The 26,868-nt window shown below is 47.6% G+C and overlaps 1 protein-coding gene across 2 annotated transcripts; it reads right to left on the bottom strand.

The window, feature by feature from the left end:
- Positions 1-32: 32 nt before the first annotated feature.
- ninl (ninein-like) lies at positions 33-25,052 on the bottom strand. 2 transcript variants are annotated; one of them, XM_069723760.1, is made up of 30 exons: positions 24,922-25,052; positions 22,113-22,345; positions 21,797-21,893; positions 21,384-21,568; positions 20,465-20,528; positions 20,235-20,335; positions 19,257-19,403; positions 17,273-17,449; positions 17,054-17,190; positions 16,445-16,585; positions 16,176-16,350; positions 15,903-16,013; positions 15,377-15,463; positions 11,743-11,890; positions 11,065-11,130; positions 10,694-10,827; positions 10,386-10,466; positions 8,326-8,453; positions 8,098-8,235; positions 6,231-7,514; positions 5,480-5,584; positions 5,330-5,399; positions 5,061-5,228; positions 4,837-4,953; positions 2,777-2,923; positions 2,308-2,430; positions 2,138-2,209; positions 1,803-2,039; positions 1,598-1,711; positions 33-895 (listed from the first exon to the last, which is right to left on the bottom strand). In XM_069723760.1, exons 2-30 carry the CDS (start codon positions 22,293-22,295, stop codon positions 704-706), a joined length of 4,929 nt encoding a protein of 1,642 aa, XP_069579861.1. In that variant the 5' UTR covers positions 22,296-22,345; positions 24,922-25,052; the 3' UTR covers positions 33-703. The 2 variants fall into 2 exon arrangements, with proteins under 2 accessions (XP_069579861.1, XP_069579862.1); XM_069723761.1 differs by having other exon boundaries at positions 22,113-22,318.
- Positions 25,053-26,868: the final 1,816 nt, after the last annotated feature.

Here is a 26,868-nt window from a genome sequence, read left to right as displayed (position 1 = left end):
GAAATAGAACAGAGCAGAGAGGAGCAGGTCTCTCTGATCAGGACACTTTTATTATTTCATTGATATATAACCGGACTCGACCGTCACAAAAATAAAAGTCAATGAACGTAAAAATATAAAAGAAAACATCAGGTTACATAATACTGAAAAACTTGTTTCTGTGAAGCAGCGAACACAGAACACCTGCTGAACAGGTGAGAAGGGGGATGACTCAGCTGAAAGGCCACGCCCACAACCTACTGAACCACCTCCACCTGAAAACTCAGCATGAAGAATTCCTCAATAACCTTTACGTGAAGAATGTGTCTCCATGGAGCTAACCGTTTCCCTCCCCTCCCAGTCTTTGTGCTAAGCTACGCTAGCTTCACGTTGGACATCTGTCCATATCCTTGTTGAAGCTGCTTCATTTCGGGTTCAGACTGTTGCCGTGACAATCAGTTGATTAATTGATAAAACAGGAAATTAATCAGCAGCTACTCTGATAATCAAACGATTATTTACTTATTTTTCAAAATAAAATGTGAAACATTTTCTGTGTCGTTTTTAAAAACAGAAAATGTTTTTAAAGAATTGATCGTTGGCTGATCAGAGTATTTGTTGATCAATCAGCTGACTCCTCGTGACCCCTCTGGTTCTCCGATCAGCTGATCCGACAGACCGATCAGAACCAGACATCGGAACCCGACCTCGGAGCAGCAGCCGGTTATGTGGCGAGCGCGGCGGGGACGATGTCCCTCAGCAGCTGATTGAGAGCACGGATCTTGTCCTCCAGCAGGACGTTCTTCTTCTCTGCGTGTTTCTGCCGCTGCTCGGTGACCTGCAGCGCCGCCATCAGCGCAGAGTTCTCTCCGTACACGTCCTTCAGCAGTGCGCTGCTCCGGCTGTTCTTGGAGAGCTGCAGGAAACATGACACATCAGTCAGAGCGCCGTGCACACTGGTGGACGGCGGGGGACCTTGGGAGAGGTTGGGGGATGTTGGGGGACGGCGGGGGACATTGGGGGATGGCAGGGGACGGTTGGAAAGGTTGGGGGATGTTGGGAGAGGTTGGGGGATGTTGGGGTACGTTGGGAGAGGTTGGGGGACGGCGGGGGACATTGGGGGATGACGGGGGACGATTGGAGAGGTTGGGGGAGGTTGGGAGAGGTTGGGGGATGTTGGGGGACATTGGGAGAGGTTGAGGGACGGCGGGGGACGTTGGGGGATGACGGGGACGTTGGGAGAGGTTGGGGCACGGCGGGGGACGTTGGGGGATGGCAGGGGACGGTTGGAGAGGTTGGGGGACGTTGGGAGAGGTTGGGGGGGACGTTGGGGGATGGCAGGGGACGTTGGGAGAGGTTGGGGCACGGCGGGGGATGGCAGGGGATGGTTGGAGAGGTTGGGGGACGTTGGGAGAGGTTGGGGGACGGCGGGGGACGTTGGGGGATGGCAGGGGACGTTGGGAGAGGTCGGGGGACGTTGGGAGAGGTTGGGGCACAGCGGGGGACGTTGGGGGATGGCAGGGGACGGTTGGAGAGGTTGGGGGATGTTGGGAGAGGTTGAGGGAAGGCGGGGGAAATTGGGGGATGGCAGGGGACGGTGGGGGACAGTGGGACTCACCTGGTCTCGGAGCTGCTGCACATTCTCCTGCAGGAGCAGACGGACGGCCTTCAGCTGTGTCTCCTGCTCCTCCATCCTCCGCTGCAGGCTGCACATCGCCTTCTCGTACTGGTCCTGAATGCAACACAGCCCAGACCGGGGTCACAGGTCACGGCGTCTCTGAGACTAGAATAAAGACAAAGCTGACCTTTGACCCCTGACCGACCTGCTTCATGCTGATCTGGGAGCTGTTCTGCTGCGCCTGCAGCCTCAGCGCCTCCTCCAGCTGCCGACTCCTCCTCTGCTCCTCCTCCAGCTGCTGACTCCTCCACTGCTCCTCCTCCAGCCGCGCCTGCAGCACCTCCACCTGCTCTCTGCGGCCGCCCTCCCGCTGCTGCACCTCCTGCAGCTGACGCAGGTGCTGCGCCTGAACCTGGCTGAGGGCGGCGTCCGCACGCACCGCCTGCACAAGACCAGGATGTCAACCAGGAAGTTAACCAGGAAGTCGAAAAGGAAGTCAAAAAGGAAGTCAACCAGGAAGTCTGTAGTTCTGGTTCTGACCTGGTCCTGAGCCTGGGTCCGAGACGCCTCCACCTCATCCATTCGGATCTTCAGGTTCTGCTGCTCCGTCAGCTGACAGAGACACGGACCAATCAGCTTTAAGAGTCAGAGATCGGCCCCCGGCCCCGCCCTCGGCCCCGGCCCTGCCCCTCGGTCTACCTGTACGGTACCTGGTGTTGGATCTCCTGGTTCTGGACTCTCAGTTTGTGGGTCTCCTCCTGTTCCTCCAGCACCTGACGGAGCTCCTCCTTCTCTTTTATCTGCGTGCTAAGGCCTGCCTCCAGCTCCTCCACCTGACAGGAAGTGATGATTCAATTTCAATTAAATAAAATTTTATTGAACAAACAGGTTATTTCATTAACACATTAAAGTATTTACAGCAGAACTTTACAACATTAAACAGAGAAACAATTCAACAATTCCCACATAAGGTAGGAGGAAAAACTCCTCTTTAACAGGAAGAAACCTCCGACAGAACCAGACTCAGAGGTGGAGAACATCTGTTAACAGAACCAGACTCAGAGGTGGGCAAACATTAGATTGTTTTGGTTTCTGCTCCTGAAAAGAAACTGATGAAGAGGAGGAGGATGAAGAACATGACACATGAGATCATCATCACACCTGACAGGTTAAACTCACCTTGCTGTGTGCGTCCTGCAGATTCTTCTGCAGCTCGGTCACTTCCTGGGTGTGGCCCAGTTTCTCCTGATTAACAGATTGGAGCTGAGAGCGTAGTAGCTCCGCCTCCGACTCCAGAGACATCACACACTTCTGCAGCTTCTCCACCTGACCACAACGACAAAAGGACACACAAAGATGGTCAGCGGTCAGGTGTGTGTGTGCAGGGTGTTATGTGATGCTATCATGGTTGTGTTGTGTTGTGTTGTTCTCTGTATAATATTGTAACGTCTTGATGTAAAGACTTTAATGTGTTAAGTGCCATGAAATAACCTGTGTTGTGATTTGGCGCTATATAAATAAAGTTGAATTGAATTTGTTTACTGTCATGTTTCCTGTTATGCTGTTTACTGTACTACATATATGTGTGTGTGTGTGTGTGTGTGTGCGTGTATATATATGGATACACTGCTCCAAAAAATAAAGGGAACACTTAAACAACACATCCTAGATCTCAAAGAATGAAATATTCCAGTTCAAATCTTGATTCATGACATAGTGGAATGTGTTGAGAACAAAATAACATCAGAATGATCAATGGAAATCAGAATCATTATCCATGGAGGTTTGGATTCAGAATCATACTCCAAATAAAAGTGGAAAAATCAGATCACAGGCTGATCCAACTTCTGTGGAATTCCTGAAGACAAGTCCAAATGAGTCTCAGTAGTGTGTGTGTCCTCCACGTGCCTGTATCACTCCCTACAACGCCTGGGCATGCTCCTGATGAGACTACGGATGTTCTCCTGAGGGATCTCCTCCCAGACCTGGATCAAAGCATCGGTCCACTCCCGGACAGTCTGCGGTGGACGTGGCGTCGGCGGACGGAACGAGACGCGATGTCCCGGATGTGCTGGATTGGATTCGGGTCTGGGGGACGGGCGGGCCGGTTCGTAGCGTCGATGCCTTCATCGTGCAGGAACCGCTGACACACTCCAGCCACATGAGGCCGAGCATTGTCCTGCATCAGAAGAACCCGGGACCCGCTGCACCAGCAGATGGTCTTCAACGGGTCTGAGGATCTCATCCCGGGACCTAATGGCAGTCAGGGTACCTCTGGCTAGCACACGGAGGGCTGCGCTGCCCTCCGAAGAAACGCCTCCCCAGACCGTCGCTGACCCGCCGCCGAACCGGTCCCGCTGGAGGATGTTGCAGGCAGCAGAACGTTCTCCACGGCGTCTCCAGACTCCGTCACGTCTGTCACACGTGCTCAGTGTGAACCTGCTCTCATCCGTGAAGACCGCAGGGCGCCGACGGAGAAGCTGCCGATCTCGGTGTTCTCCGGTAAAGTCCGGTCTCCCCGCACGGTGTCGGGCTGTGAGCACAGACCCCACTTGTGGACGTCGGGCCCTCGTACCGTCCTCATGGAGTCTGTTTCTGACAGTTTGAGCAGAAACATGCACATTAGTGGCCTGCTGGAGGTCATTTTGTAGGGCTCTGGCAGCGCTCCTCCTGCTCCTCCTTGCACAAAGGAGCAGATAGCGGTCCCGCTGCCGGGTTGTTGTCCTCCTACGGCCCCCTCCACGTCTCCTGGTGGACCGGCCCGTCTCCCGGTATGTCCTCCGTCCTCTTGACACTGTGCTGACAGACACAGCAAACCTTCTTGCCACAGCGTGCATTGATGTGCCATCCTGGATGAGCTGCACTACCTGAACAACTTCTGTGGGTTGGAGACACCTCATGCTCCCTCTAGTGGTGAGGACACTGGCAAAATGCAAAAGGGACCAACGATCATCCAGAAAGGACGAGGACAGAGAAACGGTCTGTGGTCACCACCTGCAGAACCGTTCCTTTATAGGGTTGTCTTGATAATTGCCTCATTTCCACCTGTTGTTTGTTCCATTTGTACAACAGCAGGTGAAACTGATCCTCAATCAGTGTTGATCCTAACTGGACAAGTTGATTTCACAGAAGTGGGATTGATTGGAGTTACATTGAGTTGTTTAAGTGTTCCCTTTATTTTTTGGAGCAGTGTATATATGCATGCGTGCGTGCATGTGTGTATATATATATGTGTGCACCTTGTCCCTGCATCCTCTCAGATCTCTCTCCATCTCCTCTCTCTCCTGCCTCCAGGCCGTCTGCTGCATCCTGTTCTCTCTCTCCTGCTGCATCGCTGCGTCCTGCAGCCGCTTCACCTGCAAACATAGCAGTTCTGTCACCTGTCAAAGATCCTCTATTGAACACGTCTGTCACCGTGTGTCTGAAAGTCACGTGACAGGTCAGAAAGTGACGCTCCACTCACCTCAGCTCCCTCCTCGTCCTGCTCCCTGGATACCATTGCCAGGCGCTCCCGCAGCATCCGGACCGACTCCTGGTCTCCACGGAGACGGGCGCTCAGCTCTGCGTTGTCATTGCTCAGCTGCAGGTTCCTACTGCTCAGATCCAGAACCTCCTCACGGTACTTAGAGTTCTGCGGAGAAGGAGGATGAGAGGATGAAGAACCAAAAGATGTTGGTCAGGTTGCAGACTGCTCTTAAATCAGCAGTTTTTTTTAATGGAGTCTGGTCTCACCTCTTTGTGTAGCCTCTCCTCTTCCTCTCTGCTCCTCTGGTGCTCTCTCTCCATCTCCTCCTGTTTCCTCCTGAAACAGGAAGCAGCACAAGGTCTAGTTTAGGAGGAGTCGTTCAGGTGAGTCATTCAGATGTTCAGTGATTAACTCACCTCCTCTTGGCCACCTCGTCCTCCAGGCCGTGGAGCTCCTGCTGCAGCAGGTTCAGTCTCTCCTGCAGAGCGGTATTCTCTGACCGAACCTCCTCCAGCTGAGCCCTGCAGGTGAAACAGAACCAGGTCAGAACCAGTCAGACAGTCAGCTGACTGATGATCAGGGGACCAATCAGAGGTGATTTCATGATGTCATGAAGTGAACATCAGGTGACTCGATGGTTCAGGAGACCGCTGAGAGGTGGGAGGAGTCTCAGACTGACAGAGCTCCTGATTGATCGTCAGTGTCTCTAAATTTCATCCATGAGCTGTCGTCAGCTGATCATCAGTCAATCTGTAGCTCCTCCCAGTTCTCAGAGCTTCATCAGAGACATGTTGGACAAACTGGATGTCTCTACTGTCTGTGTCTACTGTCTACATTTAATCTTCATCCTGTCAGACACAGCTTCTAGTCTTGTCATCATCATCATAATCGTTTAATCAAAGATCTGAGAAGACAGACAGGAGGACAGAGACAGGAGGACAAACATGAGGACAGACATGAGGATGGAGACGTGGGTCTGTATGTCCGTCTCATGCATGATGTCATTGGGTTAGAGATGAGATGAAGAGTTAAACATTCCACGGTCAGTCTGCAGCAGTGCATTGTGGGAATTTCATTCAGCTGTAAGGTTCTGGATCGAGCAGACGGAGGTTAGTCACAGGTCGGACCAGGTTCTGGTCCTCTGAGGCCGGCTCATGCTCCACAAACCTGTGTGGACTGGCCGGGTCCATCACCTCCTCCAGATCCAGAACCAGCCTCTCCAGCTCCATCAGCTGCTGCCTCGTCTTCGTCTTCTGTCCCTCAAAGTCCACTTCCGTCCTCCTCAGCTGGTTCTGGGAGTCCTGCAGGGCCCCCTGCAGCTGGACCACCTGCTGTCTGACCAGGTCCAGCTGGTCCTGGGAGTCCTGCAGGGTCTGCCGGTCTGCCGACTCGGCCTGCAGCCGATCCTCCTGGCTGGTTCTGGAGTTGAGCTGCCTGCGGAGGTCCAGGACCAGGTCTGCGGTTCCGTTGAGCTGGGAGCTGAGGTCCCGGAGGAGGTCTCTGAGGGAGGAGATCTCCTCCTCCATCTCCACGATCTGGGTGGAGAGCTGGTCGGCCAGCCGGGCGTAGGTCCGGTTCTCCTGGCCCAGACGGACCGCCTCCTCCTTCTCCTCGGCCAGACTGTACCGGAGCTGCGAGGTTCTGCTCCGCTCCTGCTCCAGATCGCCCTGCAGCGCCTCCTCGCTGCTCCTCCTGCGGTCCAGCTCCTCGAAGACGCCGTCCAGCTGCAGCTGCAGGTGGTCCACGGCCATGGCCTGGTCCTTCAGATCCTGGATCAGCCGGGCCCGGTCTGTCTTCAGGGACTCCAGTTCGGCGGTGAGCCTACAGACGGCCTCGGCCCGGCTCCTGAGCACCTCCTGCAGGTCGTCCACCTCGGCACGGAGGGAGGCGACGGTGTGGTCTTCGGCACGGAGCAACGCCTCCTGCTGGCTGAGGTTATCGGCCACCTCCTGCAGGTCTCCAAGCTCTGCCCTCAGCTGCGCCACCTGAGCCTGGAGCTCCTCCTCCCTGCTCCTCAGCAGCTGCAGCTCCTCCTCCAGCCGTCTGTTCAGACCCTCATGGGACGCCAGGAAGGCGATGCTCTCCTCCAGCCTGGCCTCCAACCCCAAGCACCGCCCGCGACAAGCGGCCAGCTCTGCCTCTAAACTGGCCTCTGATTGGCTGGAGGTCTGCGTGGCCTCCTGTAAACCTGCCAGCTGCTCCTTCAGGTGTCGCACCTCCTCCTCGTGCTGCTCCTCCGCCCTCTTCTTGTCAGAGGAGAACTGGGTGCAGATCCTGGCCTGCTCCTTGCCAGCCTGCTCCTCACCGGCCTGCTCCTCGCTCTGCAGCTTCTCCCAGAATCCTCTCTGCTCCTGCAGCTGCTGGCGCTCCCGGTGAAGATGGTGGAGGAGGCGGCGCTGCGTCTCTCCGTGCTGCAGCTTCATCTGACGGAGCTGCTCCTCCGACTCCTCCCTGCTCAGACGCACAGCTTCGTTCAGCCGTCACCAGAACCTCCGGACACACGGAGGGTCCAGTTGTTCAGAGTCGGACTCACTCAGCAGGATATTAAAGATCAGAGATATAAATAATAACGGTTACCTTTGATCTGTTTACACCATCATCTGTTAGTGGGACGAGCTGCTGTGCATCATAAACATGTTCAATAATATTAATAATAATAATAAAAGTAGTAGTAGTAGTAGTAATAATAATTATAGTAATAATAATATTAGTCATAATAAAAGTAGTAGTAGTAATAATATAGTCATAATAGTAACTATAATGTTATTATTAATAATATTAATAATAATAAGTAATAATAATAGTCATAGTATTAATAATTCTAATAATAATAGTAATAATTATAATTATATTAATAACAATATTATTAATAATGCTAAGTAATAATAGTTATGGTAATAACAATAATATTATTAATAATAACAGTAATAATAATAAGAATTATATTAATAATAGTAAGAATATTAATAATAATAACAGTCATAACAACAACAACAAAATTCAACATTTCTGGAGCTGTGACATCATCACCCACCTGACCAGCATCACCTCCTGGTCCATCTTCAGCTTTAGCTCCGCCTCCAGCTGGTCCTTCTCGGCGCTCAGCTTCTGGACCAGGTTACCGATCTCTCTGGCGAAGTTCTGCTCCAGCTCGGCGTGCTCCCGCTGCATCCTGGGAAAACAGACGAGGTCAGAGGACCGAGACGACAGAGGAGGAGAAAAGGTCCACAGTAAAGGAACTCTGCAGCATCGTCTTCCTCACCTGCGCTCCTGCTCGTGGCTCCGCCCCCCTCCTCCTCCTGACTGGATCTGAGTGTGCAGTTTGTCCAGAGCCTCCTTCAGCTGCTGCTCCGCCTCCGACTTCTGCTCCTCCAGCTCACTGATCTCCAGCTGACGGATCACCACCACAACTTTATTCAAATATATCTATGTATATTAATATATATATATACACACACATATATATCGAGATATATATATATATATACAGTGAAGGAAATAATTATTTGATCTCTTGCCGATTTTGTAAGTTTGCCCACTGACAAAGAAATGAATGGTCTATAATTGTAATGGAGGTTTATTTTAATAGAGGCAATATATATGTATATAAAAGACACCAACTCGTTACCTGTATAAAAGACATCCATCTCAACTCCTTTCCTGTATAAAAGACACCCGTCTCAACTCGTCACCTGTATAAAACACACCCATCTCAACTCCTTACCTGTATAAAAGACACCCGTCTCAACTCCTTACCTGTATAAAAGACACCTGTCTCAACTCCTTACCTGTATAAAAGTCCTGTCCACAGAATCAATCAATCAGATTCCAACCTGTCCACCATGGAGACCAAACAGCTGTCTCAGGACGTCAGGGACAGATCGTAGACCTGCATGAGACTGGAATGGACTACAAGACCACCAGCCAGCAGCTCGGTGAGAAGGAGACAACTGTTGGTGAGATTATTGGGAAATGGAAGAAACACTAAATGGCATGGATCTCCTCGGTCTGGATCTCCTCGGTCTGGATCTCCTCGGCCCGGGGCTCCATGGAGATCTGGCCTGGTGGGGTATCGGTGATCATGAGGAAGGTGAGGGATCAGACCAGAACTACAGAGGAACTTGTTCATGATCTCCAGACAGCTGGGACCACAGTCACCATGGAAACCATCGGTAACACACGATGCCGTCATGGATTAAGATCCTGCAACGCTGCGAGGTCCCCCGGCTCAAGAAGACACATGGACAGACCCGTCTGAAGTTTACCAACGAACACCTGAAGGATTCAGAGAAGGCTTGGAGAAGGTGACGTGGTCAGAGGAGACCAACATCCAGCTCTTTGGCATCAACTGGACTCGCCGTGTTTGGAGGAAGAGAAACGCTGACTAGAACCTGAGAACACCGTCCCCACTGTCCCACCGTCCAACATGGAGGTGGAGACATTCTGCTTTGGGGGTGTTTCTCTGCTGAGGGGACAGGACGACTTCACCACATCGAGGGGAGGAAGGACAGGGCCACGTACCGGGACATCTTGGGGGACGACCTCCTTCCCTCAGCCGGGACACTGAAGACGGGTCGTGGACGGTCTTCAGCACCACAATGACCCAAAACATACGACGAGACAACAAAGGAGCGGCTCAAGAAGAAGCACATGAAGGTCACAGAGAGGTCGAGCCGGTCTCCGGACCTTCATCCCAAAGAACATCTGTGGAGGGAGCTGAAGCTTCCTGTTGCCGAGCAACAGCCTGGAAACCTAAAGGATTTGGAGGATCTGCAAAGAGGAGTGAACAACATCCCTCCTGAGATGTTCAAACCTGGAGACCAACTACCAGAAATGTTTGACCTCTGACCTCGTCAACAACGCTTTCTGCACCAAGTACTGAGTCATGTTCTGCTACGGGATCAAATACTTATTTCACACAATCAGATGCAAATCAATTTATAACTTTTATATGATGTGATTTTCTGGATTTTGTTTTGATATTCTGTCTCTGTTATAATAAACCTCCATTACAATTATAGACCGTTCATTTCTTTGTCAGAGGGCAAACTTACAAAATCGGCAAAAGATCAAATCATTATTTCCTTCACTGTATTTATCTATCTCTGTACCTATCTCTATATACCTCTATATCTATCTATCTCTATATATCTCTATGTCTATAGCTATCTATCTCTATATATCTCTATATCTATCTCTATAGCTATCTATCTCTATATCTATAGCTATCTATATATATATATATATATATATATATATATATATATATAGATATGGACGGAGCAACAGAAGAGTTTAATTTAGTGTTTTCTGTGTTTTTACCTTGAAGGCCTGACAGATGTCTTTACGCTCAACCTCCATGTTGTTCCTCATCAGGTCCAGGCTGCGTTCATAGTAGTTCACCTGGAGGAGCAGGAGGAGGGGGCGGAGGAAGAGGAGGAGGAAAAGGAGGGGGAGAAAGAGAGAGGAAGAGGAGGAAGGGGAGGAGGAGGAGGATGGGGAGGAGGAGCAGGAGGAAGAAGAGGAGGGAGAGGAGGAGTGGGAATGAATGAATGGATGAATAAAAACATCAAAATAAGACATTGAACATCTGTGTCGGTTCCCATGGTTCCCCTGGTTCCCACGGTTACCTGTGTCTCCAGCTGGACGTTGAGCTGCTGCAGCTCCTGGTTGTGGTTCTGTTTCAGCTGCTCCAGAGCCAGTTCTGTCTGGATGCTGACGGCGGGACCGGAGGTGGAGCTGGAGACGTCCAGCGAGCCCAGAGCTGAGGGAGAGGCGGGAGACAAGGGTGACTGTTTGTTTGACGGACAGGTGCCTCGGCCAATCACAGTCAACCCATCCAGAGACACAAGTGTCAGAACTGAAGCTCCTCCTCCACCACCGCCGCCTCGTCTCCTGACCTCAAGAGTCCAAAACCCAGTGGACTGAACAGTTCTGAAAGCCACCATCTTTGATCAGGTGACCCATAACAAAACCTTCAGCGTGTGCGTGTGTGTTTCACCTGCTTTATCGTCTAGCTGCAGCTTCTTTCTGACCCGTGGAGATGAGCGCTTCATGTCCGAGTCGTCTAAACGAACAAACAACAACAAAAATGTGAAATGGCAACAGGAAGGGAGACAGAAGCTCAGTGACAGACGGACAGAGACTCAGAGAGACATGACGGAGACACATCGAGGGACACCTGCAGACTGGCGACTGTGTGTGTGTGTGTGTGTGTGTGTGTGTGTGTGTGTGTGTGTGTGTGTGTGTGTGTGTGTGTGTGTGTGTGTGTGTGTGTGTGTGTGTGCATGGTGGGCGTGTCCTCGTTACTACCTGCTCAGGTTGAACCTGTTGATCCAGTCAGAATCTCCTGGTTCTTAACTTCCTGTTGTGTTGTTGTTGTTTGCAGCTGCTGTTTGTTTCTGATCACATCGATCAGGAGTGATACTGATTGATTGATACTGACGTTCAAATACATCCAATTGATCAATAAATCCATCTGTATATGTAAAACAGAGGAAGTGGCTCCACCTGGTGGCCGGAGCAGGTCCCTGCAGGTGAGTGTGCTCAAACAGCTGATGGGTTGTGTAGTTGTGTTGTGTAGTTCTGTTACTGGAGGTGTGTAGTGTGTAGTTGTGTTACCGGAGGTGTGTAGTGTGTAGTTGTGTTACCAGAGGTGTGTAGTGTGTAGTTGTGTTACCAGAGGTGTGTAGTGTGTAGTTGTGTTGTCTCCAGCTGCTGTCGATGCCCCCTCCTCCTCCTGCTGGTCGTCTCCATTTCCTGTTGCTCCTCTGAGTCTTCAGCAGCTCCACCTCTGAGCTCAGCTCATCGTTCCTGTCCCGCAGCTCCTGAATGCAGCACACACACACACACACACACACACACACACACACACACACACACACACACACACACACACACACACACACACAGGTTGTCAGGTTGAGGACCGGTAGGAAACAATGTGCCGTTGACTTCTTTAATTATTTTACAGTCAGAAACACAAACAGAGAAAAACTCCAGACTGCCGTTTTATAACAAGATGGAGTCAAAGACACAGAGATGCAGCAGAGATGCAGCAGAGATGCAGCAGAAATGCAGCAGAGATGTCTGCTGACTGACAGCTGCTGCTGCTCACCTTGATTCTCTGTCCAACCAGCACGAGGCGTTCAGGTGCACAGACAGAAAGACAGACATCAGAGCATGATGTGTTCAGGGACACAGAATATGAATGTGTACATGGAAACTGGTTTAAAGTGTTTTCAATTTGAACTAATCAGCAACCAAAAACAACCAGTCTGAAAACACACTGATCCCTTCAGAATAAAAGTCTGAGAACACATGAATCCCTTCAGAATAAAAGTCTGAAAATACACAGATCCCTTCAGAATAAAAGTCTGAAAACACATGGATCCCAGAATAAAAGGTAGGTAGGTAGGTATTTACTTTATTAATCCCCGAGGGGAAATTTTTTTCGCTACAGCAGCATACAGAAGCAATAAGATAATAATAGAAATAATAGAATAAAATACTAGAATATAATATAATAATAGAAAAGCAATAAAATAGCAGTAAATAGCAGTAAAAAAATATAAATATAAAATGCAGTTTATACAGTACATTATATATCTATATATATTATATACAAACAAACCAAGAACACAGTCAACATATATATACATACAGTACAGTATATATCTATATATATTATATACAAACAAACCAAGAAACACAGTCAACAGTGTTATTGTACTGTGATGGATTTAGCCAGAGGTGAGTTATTGTACAGTCTTATTGCAGTGGACAGGAATGATCTCTTGTATCTGTCCTTGTGACAGCGGAGCTGGAGGAATCTTTTAGAGAAAGTGCTCCGCTGTCCCTGCAGCAGGTGGTGGAGAGGGTGGACAGGATTATCCAATATGGACAATAGTTTGTTCAGCGTCCTCCTCTCCACCTCCTTTTCCAGGCTGTCCAGTTTGCAGCCGATGATGGAGCCGGCCTTCTTAACCAGTTTGTTAAGTCTGTTGGTGTCTCCGGCTCCAATGCTGCTCCCCCAGCAGACCCCAGCGAAGTACAAAGCACTGGCCACAACAGATGGTAGAACATCTCCAGCATCATGCTGCACACATTGAAGGATCGAAGTTTCCTCAAGAAAAAGAGTCGACTCATCACCTTCTTGTAGACAGCATTGATGTTGGTCTTCCAGTTCAGTCTGTTGTCATGGAGACACCAGGTACTTGTACTCCTCAACCATGTCCACCTCCTCTCCCAGAACTCTCAGCGGTAGTGGAGCCGTCGTCTTCCTCCTGAAGTCGACCACCATCTCTCTGGTCTTGGCCACGTTCAGGAGCAGGTGATTTCTACCAGCCCACTCCACAAAGTCCTCCACTACTGCCCTGTACTCCTCCTCCCGTCCATCTCTTATACATCCGACCACTGCAGAGTCATCAGAGAACTTCTGCAGATGGCAGGACTCTGAGTTGTTCTGGAAGTCAGTGGTGTAGAAGGTGAACAGGAAGGAGACAGAACAGTTCCCTGAGGAGCTCCAGTACCACTGACCACCGTATCAGACAGCACACTGCCCAGACGGACAAACTGTGGTCTGCCTGTCAGGTAGTCAGTGATCCAGGAGGCGGTGGACGTGTCCACCCCCCCCCCCCACCACCCGCAGGTTCTCACTCAGCAGCAGTGGTTGGATGGTGTTGAATGCACTGGAGAAATCAAAGAAAGTGATTCTCACAGATTCACCGGTTCCATCCAGGTGAGACTGAGCTCGTTGCAGCAGGTAGATGATGGCGTCGTCCACTCCCACACGAGGCTGGTATGCAAATTGTAGAGGGTCCAGAGAAGATTTCACCAGCGGCCTGAGGTGGGCCAAAACCAGCCTCTCCAGCACCTTCATCACATGAGATGTGAGGGCAACTGGTCGGTAGTCGTTGAGGCCGGATGGAGTCGTCTTCTTGGGGACAGGAACCAGGCAGGACGTCTTCCACAGCACCGGGACCTCCTCCTGCTTCAGGCTCAGGTTGAAGAGGTGTTGCAGGACCTCAGCCAGCTGGACGGCGCAGGTCTTCAGGACCACGGGGCTGATGCCGTCAGGTCCTGCAGCCTTGCGCTGGTGGATTCTCTCCAGCTGTCCCTAACCTGGCCAGTAGTCACAGAGAGGGGGGTGAGGGGGGTGTGTGTGTGTGTGTGTGTGTGGGGGGGGGGGTCAAGTTGTTGATGGAGGAAGAGCCCTTTGAGATTGAGGGCTCTATGCAGCTCACCAGGGGGTGCAGAGTGGGGAGGGGGGGAGGCAGCAGAGGTGTTTGGGAGGTGTGAGGTGTGGAGGAGACAGATGAGGGTGGTGAACTAAACCTGTTGAAGAAACAGTTTAGTTCATTTGACCTCTCCAGGTTCCCCCTGGTTGTTCCTCTCCAGGTTCCCCCTGGTTGTTCCTCTCCAGGTTCCCCCTGGTTGTCTCTCTCTCCCCTTGAACCCAGTAATCTCCTTCATACCGGTCCACACCTCCCTCACGTTGTTCTGCTGGAGTTTGGCCTCCAGCTTCCTCCTGTAGGAGTCCTTGCACTCCCTGAGCTTCTCCTTCAAGTGGCGCTGCACTCTCCTGAGCTCCTCCCTGTCCCCAGACCTGAAGGCTGCTTTCTTCTTATTAAGAAGAACTTTCAGGTCACTGGTGATCCATGGTTTATTGTTGGGGAAGCATTTTACAGTCCGGGATGGTACGGTGGTGTGTTCACAGAATTTGATGTATTCTGTGATACAGTCCGTCCTGCTGTTGATGTCCTCCCCATGTGGTCCAAACAGCACATTCCAGTCTGTGGACTCAAAGCAGTCCTGCAGGGCTTCTTTAGCCTCCTGTGTCCACCTCCTCACAGTTCTGGTGGTCACAGGCTGCCTCTGCACCAGAGGAACATACCTGGGAGTCAGCAGGACCAGGTTGTGGTCCGATCTACCAAGGGGGGGGGGCAGTAGTACTGTATGCATCCATGGCATTAGCATACAGTAAGTCCAGAGTTTTATTGTTCCTTGTGGGGCAGTTCACATACTGGTGCAAAGTTGGCAGGACTTTATCCAGACTGGTTAAAGTCTCCAGTAACTAACAAAAATGCACCGGGATGCTTAGTCTGAATCCAGGAGATGTCTGAAAGACTAAAGACTAAAAGTCTGAAAACACACAGGATACCTTCAGAATAAAAGTCTGAAAACACACAGGATACCTTCAGAATAAAAGTCTGAAAACACACAGGATACCTTCAGAATAAAAGTCTGAAAACACTCGTCAGAATAAAGCGACAATAAAACCCACACTGATCTCTTCAGAATAAAAGCCTTACCCTGCACTGCAGCTCGTAATCTTTGACGATCTCTGTGAATCGCTCCTCCTGACACAGACCAGCGCCAGCCGGGTCCAAGCTGCCGAACTGTCAATCAAAACAAAACAGCTGTTAAACAATCAATGAATCAATCCTTCAACTGAAGCTGCAGCTGATTTAAAATAACAAATAAAGACCAATAGACAGAACAGAGATGTTAAGAATGAAGTGAAGTCACAGAGAAAACTTTCATTAATGATTCAGCAGCTACAAGGAAGAGGGTTACCCAACACCTACACACACACACACACACACACACACACACACACACACACACACACACACACACACACACACACACACACACACACACACACACACACACACACACACACACACACACACAGGTGTTAAGATTAAATTTGACTTTATTAATCCCATAGTGGGGAAATTCGGTAACAACAGGTGTGGACATGCCACAGTGTGATCAGATCAGCCTCACAGACTCAGGTGTGGTACTGACAGGTGTCCAGGTGTGTGATCTTACCTTGTCATGCAGCAGGTGGTCCAGGTCACTCTGCAGTCGGTTCACGGAGCTCTGGGCTTCAGTCAGCTGCAGCCGGGCAGCGTTAAACTCCTCCTCCAGCCGGCTGTTCTCCTGAAACACAGCACAGCTCTCAGTACCTGAGGGGGGCGAAGTTATCTGACCGGCAGGTAGAGAGCAGGGAGCTCTGCAGAGAGAAACGAGATTCTGACAGACTTTAAGCAGGTTTATAATCAGAAACAGGAGGAGGCAGGTTTCCCTCCGCAGGTAACTCACCTGTCTGGTGCTGCACAGCTCCTCCTGAAGCCCCGCCTCCTGCGCTCTGAGCAGCTGCAGCTGCTCCTGCAGCGCACTGTGCTCTCTCTCCTCCTGCTGCAGCAGCGCCTCGCTCTCCTGCTCCGACTGACTGCGTAGAGCCGCCAGCCTATCACGGAAGTCCTGCTCCAGGTCCCTGCCAATCAGAGAGCGGCCCGTCAGCGCCACGGCCCAACCCGTCTCTGTACCCGTCTCTGTACCCGGTCAGTGTAACGAGAGGTGAGACTGACCTGATCCGGGTCTGGTTGAGCGTCTCCATGGTGACATGGCGGTCGTCAACCTCTCTGATCAGCTGCAGGTTCCTTTGATCCGCCTGTTCCAGGTCCGCACGCATCTTATCACGCTGCCTGCACGCCTCCTCCACCTCCTCTCTGAGGAGGTGGAGGAGGAGGAGGAAGTGGAGGAGGTGAAAGTAGAGGAGGTGGAGGAGGAGGAAATAGAGGTGGAAGTAGAGGAGGTGGAGGTGGTGAAGGAGGAAGTGGAGGAGGAGGTGGGGTAGGAAAGGTTGAGGAGGTAGAGAAGGAGGAGGAAGTGGGGGTTGGGGAGGTGGGGAAGGAGGAGGAAGTGGAGGTGGAGAAAGTGAGGAAGGAGGAGGAAGTGGAGGTGGAGGAAGTGGGGAAGGAGGAGGAAGTGGAAGTGGAGGAAGTGGGGAAGGAGGAGGACATGTAACACTGTTTCCAGTCTAAGCGTGGTGATGACTGAACACTTATTATTGATCCATTAGATGATGATCATAATGATAATAATTAGATAATGATCCATATTATGGTCTAGAATATAAACAGACCACTTCAGAAGAAGCCCATTGAACAGGAAACAGGAAGTTGTGTGACACCTACTGCAGGTGCTGGATCTCAGTCTTGTAGGAAATGAGCGCCGCCTGGTGGATCCCGTTCCCACTGACCAGCAGCTCGTTGTCCAGTGCCAGAGTCAGATCGACCAGACTGAGACGCTCCTCCAGGGGGAAGTCCAGAATCTGGACACAGAGACACGTTCATTCATTCATTCTTCCATCTGGTCCATACCTACCTGCATACCCCGGTCTGGTTCATACTGACCTGCAGGATGTCCCGGCTGTTCCGGATCCCCTCCTCGGTCCAAACAGAGACCACCCTCTCCGGACTGGTACATCCCGACCCGTCGTCCAGCCGGCTGAGGACTCTATGTCCCATGGTGGCCGTCAGCAGGGACGGAGACGTGGACCGGACCGACATCTCCTCTGGGACCGCCGGAAACTACATGGACCAGCAGACACGGGGGACAGGTAGAGAGACAGGGGACAGTTAGAGGACATACAGAGGACAGTTAGAGGACAGAGGACCATTAAGAGGACAGACAGAGGACCGTTAAGAGGACAGACAGAGGACCGTTAACAGGACAGACAGAGGACAGTTAGAGGACAGCTAGAGGACAGACAACATGAGTCTCCAGAGAAACAGGTCTCATGTCTGCAGGAACAAACATTCTGGTGGAACTTTAATCTGATTAAATCTGAGACCACAAACTGCAGAGCACGTGAACCTGAGGTCAAAGGTCACCGTCCTGAGTCCCAGGAACACAGTTCAGAGAGGAGTTAAACATGTTCATAACCGAGATTCAGAAACTCTTCGGTTTCATTCATGAACTTTAATCACTTTTAATTTCTTAGTAATTTAAAATTTATTTAAATTTTCTTCCTGTGGTTCCTCGTTAAAGCTGGAAATAATTAGTGTTTGTTTGAAATTGTTTAAAACCAGGTTCAAAACCACATCTGAAACCAGTTGAAACCAGGTCCAACCTCAGTTATAAACCAGGTCTAACCTCAGTCCTAAACCAGGTCAGTTATACACCAGGTTTAACCTTAGTCCTAAACCAGGTCAGTCCTAAACCACGTCTAACCTCAGTCCTAATCCAGGTCTAACATCAGTCCTAAACCAGGTCAGTTCTAAACAAGGTCTAACCTTAGTCCTAAACCAGGTCAGTCCTAAACCAGGTCCAACCTCAGTCCTAAACCAGGTCCAACCTCAGTCCTAAACCAGGTCTAACCTTAGGTCCTAATCCTGGTCTAACCTCAGTCCTAAACCAGGTCAGTCCTAAAACAGGTCTAACCTCAGTCCTAAACCAGGTCGGTTATACACCAGGTCTAACCTCAGTCCTAAACTAGGTCAGTTCTAAACTAGGTCTAACCTTAGTCCTAAACTAGGTCTAACCTTAGTCCTAAACCAGGTCTGACCTCAGTCCTAAACCAGGTCTAACCTCAGTCCTAAACCACGTCTAACCTCAGTCCTAAACCAGGTCTAAACTCAGTCCTAAACCAGGTCCAACCTTAGTCCTAAATCAGGTCTAAACTTAGTCCTAAACCAGATCCAGCCACAGTCCTAAACCAGGTCCAACCTCAGTCCTAAACCAGGTTTGAACTCCTTTTAAAGAACCGGCTAGTTCTGGTTCTGCTGAGTTGTTGGATCACCTGAGTGTAGCAGGAAGTTCTCCTCCTGTCCGTCCTCACCCATGTTAACAGACCGCAGCCAGACATCAGGCCGGATGTGCAGTACATCACCTCCACATCACCTCCACCTCTCCTCCACCTGTCTGACCAGCTCCACCTGCAGCACCTGTCCAAGACCATGCAGCCTGATTGGCCTGATGATTGACAGCTGCAGCAGAAGCTCCTGATTGGTCAGGAAGAGGTGGTGCGTTCAGGAGCAGCTGGTAAACTAACAGCTGGACATCATGACAAGTCTTTATTGATCTTTTCAATTCCTGACAGGATCTTGATATGAAAAATAAACTTTATCATTCTACAGAGAAACTGATCAATGCTCTGCAGCTGATCGATCAGCTGATCAATGTTTATAGAGAAGTCAGTCTGTTGATCAGGACTGTTGAATATTGTAATGAGAAGCTTCTTTAATGTGAACAGAGGAAACATGTTCAACCCATCGATCGATGTATTGACAACGACCACCGAGCTGATGACATCACACACCTACTCCTCACCTGTTCAACCTCTGCAGGGCAGTACTGCAGGATTCTGAGTATCGCAGTGTGTTCTGTGTGTCTCACCTTGTGCGGCGCCCTCTGCAGGTCTGCTGATCGAATGGGGGTGGAGCATAGGATGGGGGCGGAGCCACAGAGAACTCTCCTGAACTCGGTGATGCTGATTCTGCCGTCCAGGTCGGCGTGCAGCTTCCTGAGCAGCTCATCCACGTCCTGCCAACACGGAAGCAGACATGAAGACATGAGGAGATGAACACATGAAGAGATAAAGACATGAAGAGATGAAGACATAAAGAGATGAAGAGATGAAGACATAAAGAGATGAAGACATGAAGAGATGAAGACAAACATGAAGAGATGAAAACATGAAGAGATGAAGACAAACATGAAGAGATGAAGACAAACATGAAGAGATGAAGACATGAAGAGATGAAGACATAAAGAGATGAAGAGATGAAGACATGAAGAGATGAAGACATGAAGAGATGAAGACATAAAGAGATGAAGAGATGAAGACATGAAGACAAACATTAAGAGATGAAAACATGAAGAAATGAAGACAAACATGAAGACATAAAGAGATGAAGACATAAAGAGATGAAGACAAACATGAAGAGATGAAAACATGAAGAGACGAAGACAAACATGAAGAGATGAAGACATGAAGAGATGAAGACAAACATGAAGACATGAAGACATGAAGACATGAAGACAGACATGAAGAGATGAAGACAAACATGAAGAGATGAAGACAAACATGAAGAGATGAAGACATGAAGACAAAATGAAGAGATGAAGACATGAAGACAAACATGAAGAGATAAAGACATGAAGAGATGAAGACATGAAGACAAACATGAAGAGATGAAGACATGAATATATGAAAAGATGAAGACAAACATGAAGAGATGAAGACATGAAGAGATGAAGAGATGAACACATGAAGACAAACATGAAGAGGTGAAGAGATGAAGACATGAAGAGATGAAGACAAACATGAAGAGATGAAGAGACAGGTGAACATCTGCTCAGGTGTATCCTTACCTCAGTGTGGAGGTGCTGCAGAGTCAGGTGATCACATGCTGCCGTCAGGACACACCCCCCCCTTCCTCCTCCGCCCAGCTCCGCCCCCTCCAGCTGATGACCTGCACACAGCGTTTTAAAGGCCCACTGACTGGGTTGTGGAGCATTCAGCCTCAGCGGATGAAGCCCATTAATGGAGCTGAGAGCTGAACACCAGCTGATCACTACAAGTGTTTATTTTAAACCAGTACCTTTAGACTGAAAGGGTGTCTGCAGGTCCTTCTGACTTCCTGTCTCGTCGTCAGACTTCAGACTCTGCAGAGGAAACATAGAGGTCAGAGGTCAGTTCAACTAGCAGCAGGCTGGAGAGGGTGTGTGTGTGTGTGTGTGTGTGTGTGTGTCAATGATTATGGTGATGATGATGATGATGATGAAGAGGATGGTGATAATGATGATGATGACTAAGAGGATAATGATGAGGATGATGATGTGGTAATGAATGATGATGGTGGTAATGATGATGATGATGAGGATGATGATGATAATGATAATGATGGTAATGAAGATGATGATAATAATAATGATAATGATGATGAGGATGATGGTAATGATGATGATGATGATGGTGATGATGATAATGACGAGAATGATGAGGATGATGGTAATGATGATGGTGATGATGATGCAGATAATGATGATGGTGGTAATGATGATGACAATGATGATGACGATGAGGATGGTGGTGATGATGATGATAATGGTGATGAGGATGGTGATGGCGATGATGAAGAGCAGTAGTACTGTATCCCTCCATGTATCAGCAGTAGATCAGTGAGTTGTTAAAGAGGCTCCAGACTGAGAAACAGCAGCAGACACATTCCTCTCCATCCACTTCCTGAAAAACCTCCACCCTCAGAGGTCAGAGGTCAGAGGTGTCTGGATCATGTTTCTATCTGGTTTCTTCTTTGGAGAGTTTTAACATCATTTGTGGACGCAGCGATGAACTGTGGTCACAGACGATGGTTTTCACAAGTGTTCCAGAGCCCATGCAGTGATTTCCACTCCACAAAGATCACGACCATCTGAACGTCGATACTCAGAGGAGGAGCAGGAAGTCGACTTGTGGAAATAAATAAAACAAACATGGAGGAGAGGGAGTGAGTGTCTCACCTCGACACTCTCCAGAGACGTGGCCCGTCTCAGTTTGGCCCTGCGTCCGGCAGCCGGTGAGTCGGACGCTTCGGTTCTGGACGGACGAGAGTCCTCCAAGGCATCCGGCTGGCTGTCGGGACGAGAGCGCCGGCCGTAATGCTTCGCCCCCTTCACGAACTTCGGCTTCACCTCCTCGGGAACGACTGAGGGAGGAAGAGGAAACATCTGCATATATACTGATACAACCTCAGCAGCTCAGAGAGGCTCCTCCCCCTTGATGTCTCCTCCCCCTGATGTCTCACCTGGACTCTCTGTCTCCTCCCCCTCCCTGACACCTACCCCTAATGTCTCACCTAGACCCCCCCGACTCCTCCCCCTGGTGTCTCACCTGGACTCCTACCCGTCCCTGACTCCTCCCCCTGGTGTCTCACCTGGCTCCAGGTAGCTGCTGTCGTCCTCTGAGGTGCTGAAGTCCAGAGAGCGAGACAGGACGTCCACGAATCCTTCTTTGAACTTGTCAAAGTCCACCTGAGGACACACACACACACACACACACACACACACACACACACACACACACACACACACACACACACACACACACACACATAATTCACTTTATTAATTCTAGTAAACAAACAGCTGATCAATAAATCAGCTCATTGATAACCTGCTGGATGTTCTTCCTCCCTGCAGCTTGTGTGTTCGTGTGTAGTTAGGTTGTGTAGAGTGTGTAAAGTGTGTTACCTGTGTGTGTGCCCCCCCCCCCAGCAGTGTGTCCAGCAGTGTGTCCAGTTGTGCGTCCAGCTGCAGTTTCCTGCAGAGCTCCGTCAGCTCGTCTCGGTCCAGGAAGCCGCTGGCTGTCGTGTCGCAGCTGTCGAACTCCGCCTTCAGCTGGGCGACGTAGCGGCTTTGCTCCGCCTCCTCCATCGCAACACATGACGCTGCCACACCTGCAGAGAAAGCACAGGTACGCACACCTGGAGGAAACAACAGGGGATGACATCAGGTGTGACATCAGTGGAGTCACATGACAGGAAACAACTTCGGATCAGATCTCATTGATGAATGACAGAAGTTTAAACAAGAAGCTACTGACATGATTACAAACATGGTCATATATATTGATATTAAATGTGTTGATTTTAAACATGTTTACGTGTTGATTTAAAACATGTTTACATGTTGATTTTAAACGTGTCTACTTGTTGATTTTAAACGTGTTTCCTTGTTGATTTTAAACGTGTTTTACGTGTTGATTTTAAACGTGTCTACTTGTTGATTTTAAACATGTTTACGTGTTGATTTTAAACGTGTTTTACGTGTTGATTTTAGACATGTTTACGTGTTGATTTTACACGTGTTTTAAGTGTTGATTTTAAACATGTTTACGTGTTGATTTTAAACGTGTCTACTTGTTGATTTTAAACGTGTTTACGTGTTGATTTTAAACAGGTTTTACATGTTGATTTTAAACAGGTTTTACCTGTTGATTTTAAACATGTTTACATGTTGATTTTAAAAATGTCTACTTGATGATTTTAAACGTGTCTACTTGATGATTTTAAACGTGTCTACTTGTTGATTTTAAACGTGTTTACGTGTTGATTTAAAATGTGTTTTACGTGTTGATTTTAAACAGGTTTTATGTGTTGATTTTAAGTGTTCATTTTAAATGTTTTTACGTGTTGATTTTAAACAGGTTTTACGTGTTGATTTTAAATGTTTTTACGTGTTGATTTTAGACATGTTTACGTGTTGATTTTAAACGTTCTTACGTGTTGATTTTAAACATGTTTAAGTGTTGATTTTAAACATGTTTACCTGTGATTTTAAACATTCTTACATGTTGATTTTACACGTTTTAAGTGTTGATTTTGAACATGTTTACGTGTTGATTTTAAACGTTCTTACGTGTTGATTTTAAGCATGTTTAAGTGTTGATTTTACACGTTTTAAGTGTTGATTTTGAACATGTTTACGTGTTGATTTTAAACGTTCTTACGTGTTGATTTTAAACATGTTTAAGTGTTGATTTTACACGTGTTTTAAGTGTTGATTTTAAACATGTTTAAGTGTTGATTTTACACGTGTTTTAAGTGTTGATTTTACACATTCTTACGTGTTGATTTTAAACATGTTTACGTGTTGATTTTAAACGTTCTTACGTGTTCTTTTTAAACATGTTTAAGTGTTGATTTTAAACATGCTTACGTGTTGATTTTAAACATGTTTACGTGTTGATTTTACACATTCTTACGAGTTGATTTTACACGTTCTTACGTGTTGATTTTACATGTGTTTTAAGTGTTGATTTTAAACATGTTTACACGTTGATTTTAAACATGTTTACGTGTTGATTTTACACGTTCTTACGTGTTGATTTTAAACGTTCTTACGAGTTGATTTTACACGTTCTTACGTGTTGATTTTACATGTGTTTTAAGTGTTGATTTTAAACATGTTTACGTGTTGATTTTACACATTCTTACGTGTTGATTTTAAACATGTTTACGTGTTAATTTTAAACGTTCTTACGTGTTGATTTTAAACGTGTTTACATGTTAAACCCTCAGTCTTCAGACATGTTAATAAATCACTGCAATGATTCTTCTTCTGTGGTGGATTTTAATTATACATGTTCCAGATCTCTGAGATCTGTTTCCTGGAAAAGGTGACGCTCATCATGCCGATGAAGATGGGCTGTTTAGTCAACATGTTGAACACGTGACCCTCTGTGGCCACGCCCCCTCGTCTTTTCTCTCTTATATAATCAGTAATCATCTCCCTGAATGTCCCACCATCATCTTCATCATCTTCCGCTGCTCTTTATCACTTCTGAACAGATGAGATGTTTCCAAGTGTTCATCTCTCACCTGTCAGTCACAATTAAAACATTCTCCTCCATAACCAGGTCACAGAGCTGCAGCTGTCAATCAATGACCTGATCAGATGATTGACAGAAATGGTTTCAGTCATTTGTCAGGCAGGAATGTCAGGAATTCAATGACAGCTGCTCCCGTTCTGATGAGTCTGTCAATTATTTCATTACTGATCAAACAACATGGACGACAAAGTGGTTTTAATGTGAAATATGAGGTGATTCAGTGAAAGTAAAACACTTTATTTACCATCTGAAAGCAGAAGATATTCTCATTTAAACGTCTTCTATACAAGTAAAATGATTGTTGTGATGTTTGTTGATTCTGTATGAGAGATGATTTTTTTTACGTTTTAATGTTAAATCGGAGGTGTTCGTGGCCACTAAAAGAACTTCTGGAAATGTAAACACGAACGTTGACGGAGACCCTCTCGGCTCCGTCCGGAGAGTCTCGCGAGCTGAAGAAGCTTCACCATGGGAACGGAGGCGCGAGCCGCGGGGACAAAAGGCTGGCGGCGCGAAGTGACCACAACAACGGAAGAATAAAACACATAAAAAGTCTTTCTGCGCCATTTTATACGACCGTTAAACTCCCGCTTACTAACGGAAAGTCTGCCCGGTAACGTCCACCGGCAGAAGTAAACGGTACAGGTTAGTTACGGTAGTTCGTCTTACCGCGGGAAAAGTTGTCTCCTCCGTCTCCTCCGGTTCTCTCCGGTAAAAACTTCACGTTTCCTCCATGAAGGTTCTCCCGGAACGCCGCCGTTAAACTACCGACGTGAAGCGAGAGTAACGGTTCAGCAGTCTGGCACCGAGGGACCGACGGACACGACCGACAATCGGAGAAACCACGGACAACATACGGAGAACTTCCGGTCTGGTTTCACAATAAAACTTTATTTACACAGCAACTTGTAAAATGAAGGTAAAATCATTTAGAAGAAACAGAAGAACAGAAGAAATCAAATACAGAAACGTCATTAAATAAAAGTTTTAAAAAAAGAAGTAAAATACAGTCAACTGTGGAACAGGAAACACGACATGAATAAAAACCCGCTTTTAAAGGGTCACTGCAGAATAAACAGGTCCGGATGGATGACTGCTGGTTTCAGAACCATCTGTGTTCTTACAGAAATATGAGGTACTGCACTTTATAAATATTAAACATAACAATTATTTATTAAATTACCCATGTCATAATTTGACAGTTTAGTTTTATTTTGGGTATTATACAGTTCACATTCACATCCTGTGTGTTTGTATGAAAGGAGCATTATAAATAAAACTTAATTTATTGATTGATTAAATATACGGTTGTATTTGGAAGCAAATGAAAACAAACTCAAGAAACAGACGGTTTAATAAGCTGTGAATTATCTGGCTTTTACTTTGAATAATACAAAGTGACCTCTTCCGGTTTTAGACGGTGTCACTGATTCTTGATGGTGGTCTGGACGTGGTCTGACGGTGCAGTGTGGAGTTCCGTCTCTGGAGGGCGCTCACACACCCTAGTGTAGTCAGAGGGGGCGTTCCCGGAAGGAAACAAGCTGTGAATCGGCAAAGAAGAAACAGGAGCAGAGAGATACTCGTACCTGCAGCAGGTGAGTTCACTTCCGGTTTGTTCTGTTTGAAATGTGTTCGTTCATTATGTTCTGAAGCAGCAGAACCAGTAGAACCCAAATCGGTTCTTTAATGTGTGTAAAGTTCTCTGAAAGGTAGGTAGGTAGGTATATACTTTATTAATCCCCGAGGGGAAATTTTTTCGCCACAGCAGCATACATACAGGAGCAATAATAGAAACAACAGAATAAAATAATAATAGAATAATATAATAGAAAAGCAATAAAATAAAAAAATATAAATATAAAATGCACAGTACATACAGTATATATATGTACTGTGCATTTATAAGCCAAGATGTTTCAGTCTGAAGAACAAATGAGAAGAAGAAGAAACTGGCAGGCCAGCTGATGATTGACTTCTCATTGTTGTCAGGGATCATTTCAACATGAATGTTTTGTACTAACTTTATTAAACTAGATTTGTTCCAACAGACATCTGAACATGAGGACTCATCATGTTTGTCAGCCAATAAAAACAAACAAATTACAAATGTAAAAACTTCTTTATTTTTCACACAATAAATACAATATTTTAAACATGAATCTGTTGAGTTTTCATTTATAAACGTATTAAAATAGTTCATATGAAAATATCAATCAGTAAACAAGAGGAACATTAAATGTTTCAGATAAACACACCTGGCGAAGGCACAAGGAAGTAAACAGGAAGTGTCAGAGACTTCCAGCGGCCAATCAGGCACATTCATACATCAGATAAACACCAATCAATCATAAATAAATAGATAAATAAAAGCGGTTAAACCGAAATTTAATCTAATTTGAACTTTGAGAATCAAAAAGTAAATAAAGATTCTTGTCCAATCAGACGGTGTTTGAGTTTGGACGTTAATAAATATAAAATATGTGTAGGGACATTTTAAATGAGTCACTTCACACGTCTCTGAATAAACCTGTTTCTGCTGCAGCCTTACCTCCACCTGTTGCCCGGGCGACCAGGTGGAGGTAAGGTCAGCGGATGGAGCCAGTTCAACCGGCTGAG

Source organism: Brachyistius frenatus, unplaced genomic scaffold (assembly GCF_029030835.1).
Source record: "Brachyistius frenatus isolate BFR_SWC_R1_liver_20210118 unplaced genomic scaffold, ASM2903083v1 Contig_344, whole genome shotgun sequence".
NCBI classification, from domain to species: Eukaryota; Metazoa; Chordata; class Actinopteri; family Embiotocidae; genus Brachyistius; species Brachyistius frenatus.
Note: the sequence above shows the minus strand (reverse complement) of the source record. Positions and strands in the feature narration are given on the sequence as shown.